This window comes from Mercenaria mercenaria, chromosome 7 (genome assembly GCF_021730395.1).
Source record: "Mercenaria mercenaria strain notata chromosome 7, MADL_Memer_1, whole genome shotgun sequence".
NCBI lineage: Eukaryota > Metazoa > Mollusca > Bivalvia > Venerida > Veneridae > Mercenaria > Mercenaria mercenaria.
Window position 1 is genome coordinate 45,222,750 of NC_069367.1, and position 12,082 is coordinate 45,234,831.

Below are 12,082 nucleotides of genomic sequence, written 5' to 3' on the forward strand. Positions count from 1 at the left end.
GTCACAATTTTGGCCTAATCTTAATGAAACTTGGTCAGAATGTTACTCTTAATTAAGTCTTGGACGATTTAGATATTGGGTCATCTGGGGTCAAAAACTAGGTCACCAGGTCAAATCAAAGCAAAGGAAAAGCTTGTTAACACTCTAGAGGTCACAATTTTGGTCCAATCTTAATGAAACTTGGTCAGAATGTTACACTCAATAAAATCTTGGACGAGTTTGATATTGGGTCATCTGGGATAAAAAACTAGGTCACCAGGTCAAATCAAAGGAAAAGCTTGTTAACACTGTAGAGGCCACATTTATGACTGTATCTTCATGAAACCTGGTCAGAATATTAATCTTGATGATCTCAAGGTCCAGTTTGAATCTGGGTCATGTAGAGTCAAAAACTAGGTCACCAGGTCAAATCAAAGGAAAAGCTAGTTAACACTGTAGAGGCCACATTTATGGCAATATCTTAATGAAACTTGGTCAGAATGTTAATCTTGATGATCTATAGTTCATGTTTAAATCTAGATCAGGTGGGGTAAAACACTACGTCCCTAGGTCAAATCAAAGGAAAAGCTTGTTAACACTGTAGAGGCCACATTTATGACTGTATCTTCATAAAACTTGGTCAGAATATTAATCATAATGATCTTTAGGTCAAGTTCGAATCTAGGTCATGCGGGGTTAAAATCTAGGTCACTGGGTCAAATCAAAGGAAAAGCTTGTTAACAGTCTAGAGGCCATATTTATGACTGTATCTTAATGAAACATAGTCAGAATGTTAGTCTTGATGATCTTTATGTCAAGTTTGAATCAGGGTCATGTGGGGTAAAAAACTAGATCACCGGGTCAAATCAAAGAGAAAGCTAGTTAACACTTTTAAGGCCACATTTATGACCATATCTTAATGAAACTTGGTCAGAATGTTAATCATGGCCCTCTTGTTTGTTGAAAGTACGAAATATTTTTGTAGTTTTGTTAACGTAATAACAACACAGTATACCTGCAAAACAATATTGGTGTTTTTACATGTATAATGACTAACGTTATTGGCGTAACACTTACATGTCATGGAAGATAGATATGCATCCGATTTAAGAATACATGCCTTTGAAAATAGGTAAATGGAAAGTAATACTTCTGCGAATGCAAAATAGGAAAAAGGAAAACTTTGGCCAGATGACAATGTATGACCTTGCCATGGGGACTAGTATTTACTTTGTTTATCCAAAAGAGTATGATTTTGACATCTCAGCTAAAATCCTTTATCTGCATTTTATAACTGTCGTATTGTTTTTAACGACATGTGAAGACATAACAGAACATTTTTTTATTTATTGAACATACTCGTACAGAATCGTATACTCAAACTTATAGCTAGTCGTATATATTTGTGGTAAAAACTTGAATATATCTGTGCTTCTCGTGATGAAATAAAGACTGTTTATCTGTCAGTTAGCATTACTAACAAGAAAACTCCTAAAACAAGTACTAAACATTTGTGAAATACCATTTTACGTGTCGATTTTTGCCCACCACTTCAAAAAAAAAAAATATATTTTTCCCGTAGTATCAATAGTTTTGTACTTTGCTTGAATTTTTTTTTTCAACAAAAACTAAATTTCAATATGTTATAACGAAACCCGCTTTTAAGAAATATACTTGTATTAATATTAGAAGCACTTGACCGGATAGTGAAACTTAAAAATAAATTACCTTGCCTGTAAGGGTTGCAAAATTTTTATTCATGTCGTGTTTGGCGGCCTGTGGTTCTCCACTTTTTCTATTGTATTTCATTTGAATTTAACATGTAAAACTGTTGTCTTATAAGTCGCCGGTCGAAGCCAGTGGCTATATTCATAAACTCAAGGATTTTGCTTATGGAAGAATAATTTCTAGACAAGAAAGATGTAAATCTTCTCAGCAAAACACTTTAGGTTTTAGCAATATATCATTCGAGGAGGAAATAAAAGTATCAATCTACCACCTTGATATTATCTGGACCAATGCAAACTATGTCCGGAATATTCACGAAAAACATGTAATAAATTTGTTGGATGAAACAGTCAGGGTATCAGAACGAGGTCGAAAGTAAATTGAACGATACTAATTTTACTTCTTTTTCATACACACATCTAAAGTTACCCCCTTTTCTTTTACTTTAGAGCATTGATATGAAAGGCATTAATAGCCACTTATTATAACATGCCTTCTTACAAAATATCTTTAAAATATTGAGTATGGCACAGAAATGTGTTTGCTATAACAGTTGGATAGGATTTAGATTCCCTTTAATTTCTTATAAATGCAATGATCGCCTTATTTGTATACAAGTAATGCAATAGGTAAGAATATTTGTTGTATTTATTGTACCCATTATGAAAACTATAAATATATACATATATATTGTCAGTAGTTTTATTGCAATCAGAAAACTGGCAAATAAAATTTAGTGGACTTTAAAAAGAAGATTTTTTTTCACTTTCAGTGACTGTTGTCGGGTGACTTTACAAAGCATCAAAGTTATTCTTCATTCATTCAATGTATAGACCAGGAGTTACATATGTTTTGCTACTGTTCATTCTTATTTATAACGTATCCATGGAGCAATAATATATTTCAGTTTTATAATGCTTTAGACAAAGGGAAATTTCATTGGAAAATATCACATTTTCCATTTGTGTTTATAGCGACTTGAATTATTTTAACAGTATATCATAGACACTAATTTCTTTATATTTGCTGCATTTAGAGGAAAATGAGCTTTGGTAGAATACTAAGTAGACAAGTTTTTCATCTTGAATGCAACTAAAATATACTTGTTAGATTTTTGGAGCAACCCGTCTGCTATGTCTTTACATCACAGTTCCTATTTGTTGCAGGCCTACTTTGCGATGTATGGTTCTGACTGTGTTTGGTATGCTTTGTGCTTCCGGAAAATGTATCCACGTCTTCAATTTTTATAGATTCTATATATATATATGTACTCTTGAAATATTCTACTGAAACTTCAAGACTGTAATTATTGACTGATACAGTTAATTTTAACAGAATGGAAGACAAATTTGGTGCGCTAGAGAATGCGCTCTGCCTGTATTGATTATCTGTCTAGTGTGTCTCTCGAATAGTTTGGCTAACTATTTGGTAAGATAGAACTCAATGATGTTAATTCAATATAGACGCTTGCTAGAAACTGGTCATTTCAGAACTTTTTATTCTTATTTATTTAATTCAAACTAAACTGTAACCTTACGGTTTATTTTAGGAAAAAAGGGACATGATTTTCTTGCGTTGGTAATTAGGATGAATAGAAAAACGTGACTACGATTTCGGCCTGATAAGTTATTAATAGCTTTAATACGGTGTACTTTTTGTGTTTTCCAATCTAGGTAGCGCCAAAGTAGAACGTTGTTCGATTCGCGTGATTATCTAATAGGGCAACATGGTATACTTTCCTTTGATATACAAAACAAAAGATGTCGCCGTGTTAAATGTGTACAAACAGCTCAGAACTGCTTTGGGTACACGACTGATTGGTCGTTGGTCGCGTTAAGCAATTGGTAGCTATTTACAGGGCTGGTTTTTTTTAGACAGTTCACCCAAGGATAACATACTGATCACATAGGGCATTTGACCACTGAGTACAGGTTGTCATAAGAACATGTTTGAAAGTATGATTTTACAGTAATAGAAGTGATTTATTGCCTTTTTGATATGATAGAATTAACTATGCCATTATGGTGAATGTCACGTAATTGCTGCGTTACACTCTGTTACAGGTTTATGAGACGTACGTCGATTAAATAATTTCTCTGGGCAGCATATGAGGGCGGCTTATTTGTTCAAAAGTAATGCGCTCTTCTAATTGTAATAGTAGAGATTGCATCGACATACCATTCCCCGTTCTGTGAAATAATAACCTTTCTGATTAATTTACACGCGCGCCTCAAATCGTCTGCTTTGTACTTGGAAATTGTTGTAGTTTTTTTCTTCTTCTCAATTACTTGAGTAATATTGGAATGCATTTAATACAGCTAGGATGTTCCGCTTGTAAAGCAATTATGGAAATAATTGATTTATTGAAACAGATTTAAAACCTGCTTGGAAAATTAACGCATTCATTTGTTCTGTGTTACTCTTTGTTACAGAGAATTGATACGGAATTTGAGTGCCCACTTTTATTTTTAATCTTTACATGAACTGTAATAATTATACCTTTTTGACAGAAGCTCAAACTCAACTCTAAGCATATTCATGACTGTGTTAAGAAATCAACTCTGGAGTTGTAAAACACGTCTTCAAATTAAATATAATAATTTGGGTCCAGGCAATGGTTCTTTATACCTGTATATTTAATAATGACCTAGTATCGTATTACATACATGCTCATGCCTAATACTGGGTAGCCTATATTTACGTTTTCCGTTCTATGAAATTTTAACTTGCCATGAAATGTATCGGCCTGAAAGGTACAACATTTCCGAGGTCTTAACTTGTCACGTTGTGGGAGTGTGTACCTTTTTATAATTTACGTACACATGCACTAATTGCAAAAATCTTTGCCACCTTCCTGATATTTTAGATGAAAACAGTTTTTAACATTTGCTCTGAAATAAAAAAATAACGTTGAAAACAATGTATCAAGGTCTAATAAACACATAAAGACAGTTAACAATTAAATTAATTATCTAGAGAATGATAATCAAAATGATTGTTTCTTTTGACTATCATTAATTTAGAAAGTGTGTAAAATGCAAAAGCTTAGTTAGTTATCAGAATCTTTCCACTTCTTTGCTAATCAAGTATTTCATGTGACAAAGGTAAACTCATGCAATCATCAAATAAATTTTCATGCACATTTACCTGGTTCAAATTAATCACATGTAAGATAGAAACTTTAGTGCAAAACTACAACAGCTTGATTAATTTATTTAAGATCTGAGGCCATCTTAATTTCTTTGCTATTTTGAACCTTAAAGAAGATAGTAGGCCAGTATCAGATGCTTTCAGATCATCCAAGATGTTTTCATATCAAATGCATTAGTAAAACATCATTAGTATGTGTATTTGTCAAAATAAATATGCAAAGTTTTGAATAAACGGGCTATATTCTTTGTAGCTCAAAGCTCAAAAAAAAGTTTTATGAGCAATTTATTTTGTTTATGAAAGAAAGATATAGTCATAATGACGTCGTTAAAAGTCTTATACCATGAAATGTTCATCATTTTAAATTTATATTGCTTGTTGCAAATTAAGCATTGTTAGGATGTCGTCGTCATTGAGTGACATTCTTAAAACTTTGAAATAAGTTTTTTAATGTTACTTTCTTTATTTTTATTCTTAATAAGTCTTAATCTACTAAATCATTGATCTTGTTTACATGTGTCAGACCCTGATATCTATCATTCGTATTCTTCAAAACTGTATATTGATCGCATGGTTTTATATGACGAATTTATGGTGTTGCTGTACAGTTAAGGTACATTCAATGTAAATGGTGGCAAAGAATTTTGCAATAATGCCTATATTGAATCTACAAAATTATTGAAACGTATCTTTGTGATAGACCGTTTTTATAGACAGTGACTGTAAAATAAATATTTCAAATAATGAAAAGTTATGACATCCGTATCGGAATTTAATTGTATAAATGATTTTATCTGTTTTGATTAGAAGAATGAATACAATGATAGAAATATTTCATGAATGAATTTGCTATATCGGAAATAGATATAGCAAAAAAAAAAATGTAATGCTTTATAGAACATAACTTCACAACTTAAGATTTCTCTATCACGTAGCAACCCTTAACAACATAAACAGGTTGTTTAAGAACAGGTAAAAGAAAACAGTTATAAACTGTAAGACCATGTTATGCCATGAAAAAGTGTGAAATGTCCTTAAAATTTCTGATGTTGCATTTACCTTACAAAGGAAATCAACTAAACAAATGATATCCCTGGACAGAAAAAAGTGCTCATATCAAACTTTTTGAAAAATAGAAAAAACGCAGACTTAAAAGCAAATTACGATAATTACTGTAACACTAAGAAGTAATAATTTATTCTAAAATAATCTCTATAATTAAGGGACATATTATATACTAAGTAATAAATGTTTTAGAACTTAGACATAAACGTCTGGGTATATACAAGTGTTAAACTATATTTCATCGTGCTATATATATATAAATATTCATAAAACGCAGTTTGAAATAGTAACATGTTAGGATAAAATGAATGAAAATGTTTTATATTCCAACACATGACAACAAGTATTTGAAAATAACAAACTATTTAACACAGTTGTCAATCTATAATACACGAGAAGTGGCTAGCCCTAGATCCGTATTCACCAACGTTCGAAGTTTTATCTAATTTCCTTTTTAAACTTATTTTAAGTTGAAATAGGTTTTAATGTACTTTTTAAACAATTCCACGAAAGTTAAACCCTTTTCAAAGTTTCGGTAGTGTAGATGATTTAGAACTATTATAGAGAATGGAATTGCTGGCCCTTTAACGTTTAACGTCTGACGTTCTGGCTCAGAACGTTGCTGTTTGCGGACGCTGTTTCGGCTTCCGTGATTGTATAATATCGAGTATATCTCCTAAATACTCCTGAGAATCTGACGAAAATATATATTCAATGTTGTCAATAAAAACTCATGTAGATAAATATCCCTAAAATTCATAAAGTTGGAAAACTAGATTAAATTCCTATTTCTAAGAAACTTCAAACACTGGTAACTTTTGATACCCGACGAGAGTCGCCAGAATCTAATGACTCCGTGGCATCATCTAATGTTCCTTCTGACTGAACATCGGATTGAACACTGCTTTGTTTACTCATAGATGCAGCTTGTTCCCTTTCCGGTTCTTCTGCAATTTTAGTTATGTCCCTTGACATCGGCCTATAAGCAATTGCTTGTTCCCCTGCCCCTGACCGGAGGTAGAAATGCTCAACTTGAGATTTGTATTGATGCTCCTGTAGGCTATATTGTTGTGATATGTTTGGCTGCTCTTGAAAGTCTCTTGTCTTAAACACACCGGCGTCACATGATTTATATGAGGGCAGTTCTTGAGCCTGCGGCTCTTGCACTTTGGGTGTTTCTTTTTGAGTGATTATAATCGGTCGTATTACAGGTTCTTCAGTAAGTTCTGGTATTCTTGATGTAGCATGCGCTTGGCGTTGTATTTGCGGTTGTCTCTGAACAGATCGAGAAGGAGATCCTGTTAAACTCATACTCTCTCTTATAAGAGTAGATAATACCTTTTCAGGAGAATCATACGTTTCCTCTGGTTCACTTATAACTGTAGGAATAATATTGAAACGGAGATCCTTTTTAGCCCTTGCACCTTTATCATCTTCTCTTTCCGCCCTCAATTCCTCGGCACTATCTGCTAAGGCGTGTTCCAGTACTTTACTAAACACAGAGCTAGAATAGCTAGCTCCCTGTGGGGGTGACTGGTCATCAGGGACCATGGTGGCCCCATCACATTTTCTTATATGAAGGTCTCTAATAGGATATGACTGTAGACATATTTTCTGATTTCGCCATCTTACACTTTCTAATATCCCATGTGTTATAAATTCTATCGCGTATCTAGATTGAGGTCTTTTCCCGTCGCTTTCCGACTTTTCAGTCTTGCCAATATTAATTATTTTGCAGTCAATGTCAGCAAACACGTCACGTAGATCTGATATCATCATAACGGCATATATTTCCTTGTTGCTTTTTCTTTTAACTATAATTGGCGCTTCACCTGTTGGCATACGCATTAACGTGCGCACTTCAAAGTCGGCTACTAATTCATCTTCTGCCACTAGTAATCTTGCATTTGTCACATGATTTGATTCCACTGTTACATCACTGTCAACTTGCCATGTAAAGGTGTCTTCGAACGTTTCACCACGTGGTCGACATACTCTTAAGTAGCCATCAGCACTGGCACTCACACCAAAATGTCCGATTTCAGGAGGAATTTTAAGTTTGAAATTACAGTTTCCCTTTAATGTGAAGCCTTTTTGAATAGCAACTGCAGTCGCTGCCTTTGTTTGTCGTTGTGTGCGAAGTTTATATACCTGGTCTTTATTTGTGTTGTTCGTAAAATCAGTTCTAAATAATTCCACTTGTTTCTTTTCCCTATAACTGCCGTCTGTACTACCTGATCTTAACTGAAACCTGGTAGTTTTGTGGTCAAACTCGAAAAAATTCCAAGAAACGTCAAATGAAAAATCTACTCTCTTCACACAATCGTACCACTTAAGATCGCGTTTTAGTTCCCGCCAAGCGTATTCTGTGATCACCTTTTCTAGATCAATTATGGACCCCGGCTCGAGGGGTTGGGATGGAAGACTACAGAGCATACCTAACAATCCAACGGTCATGAAGCTGCCTTGCTTTACGCACCACAGAGGAGGTTGTTGACTACAAACCACAAATATGCTGATAAATGATTTATACAGTACGAAATTGTGTGGTTCATATTTTTACTCACAACCAGCAGTTTTTTGTTTAAGTCCTCTATTTACGTCCAAGATACCAAAAGGAAAAATATCTCTTAAACTATGCTAGCATACACTTGGAAATGTGTTTGTTTGGTGGATTACACCATTGATATGTGCTAATCTGCTGGTATTCAAATTCATAAATGTCACGTGTTATTTGATGAAATGATTGGTGACAAAACTCCAACGGAAAAAACCGGCTGATATTGATAGTTTCCATGAACACCTAATAACATTTAAAATCAGTTTTCAGTAATTTGAAGATTATAACTGCCAAGAATGTTGACAAAAACTGGAAATAAGTCGAAGAAATCACTTTCATACATGACGATTATGAAACATTATCCTGTGTGTTTACACAGGTGACTCTAACAAAGAGAATACCTTTTGCACGTGTTTGAAGGCAAATATCCACGAGAAGACGTTTAATTTAGTATTTCCTTTTGTAAAGGTATTTGTATATTCTTGTTTTACTTTCACGTAACATCACAATTCATATATCAATTACATTTATCTGGGACCATGCACATTTTACTGAAGTACCCGCTTGACCAGGGTTATTGCGTAATGTACGTTGCTGTTGTCATATATTGCACTTTATATACTGACGGTTGATAAAGATGTTATCCAGTTATAATGCAGCAAATGTTGCTAGACTATTTCATTTTCATTGGTACATTTAAAAACGACTGGTGAAAATTCTTCATCTTTCTGATGCAAAAAAAAATATTAACGTAGCAACACAGACACTTATCAACGAAGTGACGGTCCTCCTTTGTAGTGAATGTAAAGGATGAAATATACAGTTGTTTTCTCTGTCATGGAGATCAAACCTTTGCCCCGGATAAATACAAAAGCTTTTGTGTCTTTGTTTTTATTTCAAACACAGACGTATTAAAGTCTTAGCTTCACACCGTTTGAAGATATTGGTAGCGTTTTCTTGATTTATGTTGTTTTCCGTGTTCTTTTATGACAGCTGTTAACGCATAGTAACAGCTTTATCAAGCCGTTTGCATTTCACTCTTATGCAGTTTCAAACACGTATTGGATTTTTAAATCTCAGTGCTTATATGTATGAAATATTCCTGCTATTCCTGAAATATTCCATGATATTACACTTTCAGTAAAATGTAAGCGAACATGTGCTTCACATAACTTGGGATTTAACATCTGAGAATTCCATCCAATGCGAATTGTAAACACATTACTCGTTATGAGTTGCTTTTAGATAAAATCAATTAAAACCATACTGTTTCAAATTGTTATAAGTCGATATATTCCTGAATATTTAAGAACTTCTACAAGCACATGAAAGAGATTGTATACGCTTAATATTCCTCTCCGGCGACTTTCTAAACGTCGTTTTGTAGATCAATAACAGACATTTGTGTATTTCTATCTGAGAAAGGAAAGGCGAAATAATTCCGTTGTACAATTCCCCCTGGAAAAAGTACCATGTCTGAATTGTTCAGGCAGTAACATATCTCTTTAGGAGGAAAGATTCTACATTTCCGTGCAAGCTATTAAGTCAAAGAATTCCATTAGAGCTCATCTCAGTGTTATAGAATAATGCCAGTTTTGGTCATTCGGTTGTGTGGCAAATGTCTTTCGTGCCTGTTTTACAAATAGCTCTATACAGAAAACCAATACACAGACATGATTAGCTGAACGTTGGTATAATACATAACGTAAGATGTAATAGGGATGGACATGCTTTACATTTCATTTACTGGTATCTGTCGTTAGGCAGATGGTTTGTGGGTTTTTTTCTCTGTTGATATCACAAAAGTGACATTGTATCTTGAAAAGTAGTATGTTCGCTGTTTGCAAATTTACCATCTTGGTTATGCATTAACATTTTTCCAGTAGAATGTCATATATATATACCATAAAAAGTCGGATTGAACCCTGCAATACTTCGGAAATACGGCTGATATGAATAGGTTTATGGTGTGTATGATATATATTATTACTTTGCTTCACTTTATCATGTAAAATTCATGATATTCTGAGGCTTCTTATGCTTTTTCATGAGTTCAATTCAGTGAATGTACGTTCTTCGATAAACTGTTTACATATATAGCTATGTTTCAAACATTACAATAATTATTTTCCATCCTTGCGTAAAATACATTTAGTCTTTTGTATTGCCACTCGCTACAACTTATGTACCCTTTCGTGATGTCCAACTTTTTTTACACATATACATCGAAAATCTGTATTTTCTGTATTTACAGGAGCCTCACAGAATATTTATGGCTATCAGTGCAAATATTGAGATAGGCACTGATTTGTTTCCATCGTAACGTATCGATCATAAATAACAAACTAAAAGCATCCAGCAGAAATATTAAGTGTATCCAAGTCTTACATTATTGGCATTCCTGAAATGTGTTCATTTCTAGCTCCATAAATCGTTTATGTCTGTTTTGACGGTAACAGAAGCTTGCAATAATCTGTTTCGATGTAAATATTTCGTTAAAATGGAAAGTAATATATAAAGTAACTTTCAGCTAAGCATCTGAATCATATCTGTACATAATCCACACCCACGCATATCCCCGAGCAAACATTGGCTTTGAAAAGCCAAACATGTTGAATGCAGATAAATACTTCTATTTCACTTGAATATCTCGCCACAGGAATAGTTTGCACCAGTACTTGCAAACATTTATCAGAATATCTGAGTTAAACTTCTTGAGTATTGGCAAAATTAGGCAACAAAGCCAATAATCACAAGACGGTAGCATAGTACTCATGTAGCTCGATATTTATTGTCTGGCTCCTAAATCGACGAATATTCATGAGCAACGCTTCTTCATAGTAAAGTTCATTGAACGAATTCCACAAATCTGTTCTTTTGTATATTGATGAAAATGACAAGATGTTTGGATTTTTTTTGTTTATCAATTTCGTTAAATGTATTGTAAAAGATATAATGAAAATATCAAGTTAGTTAAGCAATGAAGACGAATGTATTTAACAATCAGATATTGGACCAACCCGTGATCACCAGTCACGCGAGCGGCAAGAAAAAAGAAACAATAACATTCTCGCTGGTTTGAGAATAAACGAAATCTTTTGCGTATGCGGGCCACGTGAACTGCAAATAAAAAGTAACAAATCTAATTTGTTATGGTTTTCCAGAGTGATCTGTTCCGAATGAATGAGTGGGTTTTTTCTTTTGGTATGTTCTACCTTTACGGGTGTTAAGCAAACATTTCCAGTGTTTTTCTGAATTTATATCACAAAAATAGATGATTTGTCGCTTAGCCTAAGTGCAACGTACACCTAATAGACCCGAGGCAGTGCCGGGAAGCGAAAACGAATGTCTAGTCGGTTGCCAGTGGCACAAAGGTGTACGCCGCAAATGCAACACGAATTAACCCATTAAAATTTGGTGAAAAATGAAAATGTCAAGCTTTTTTAGCCAATAAAATTCATTGAACGAATTGCACAAGCATTATCGTTGAGTCTTAATGGAAATGTCAAGTTTTATTAAGATAATGTGAGTTGATTTTTTACAGACAAAATTGTCGATATGTAAGGATATCGTCAGTATGATTTGATAAGAAGTGCGTTG

The 12,082-nt window shown here is 33.8% G+C and overlaps 1 protein-coding gene across 1 annotated transcript; it reads right to left on the reverse strand.

The window, feature by feature from the left end:
* Window positions 1-5,603: 5,603 nt before the first annotated feature.
* LOC123554216 (uncharacterized) lies at window positions 5,604-11,122 on the reverse strand. Its single transcript, XM_045344202.2, has one exon. The coding sequence runs from the start codon at window positions 8,377-8,379 to the stop codon at window positions 6,724-6,726; it is 1,656 nt and encodes a 551-aa protein (XP_045200137.1). The 5' UTR covers window positions 8,380-11,122; the 3' UTR covers window positions 5,604-6,723.
* Between the last annotated feature and the right edge of the window lie 960 nt (window positions 11,123-12,082).

Excerpts from the sequence above, each read along its gene's own strand:
- LOC123554216 (XM_045344202.2), bottom strand. The coding sequence starts at position 8,379 with ATGACCGTTGGATTGTTAGGTATGCTCTGTAGTCTTCCATCCCAACCC.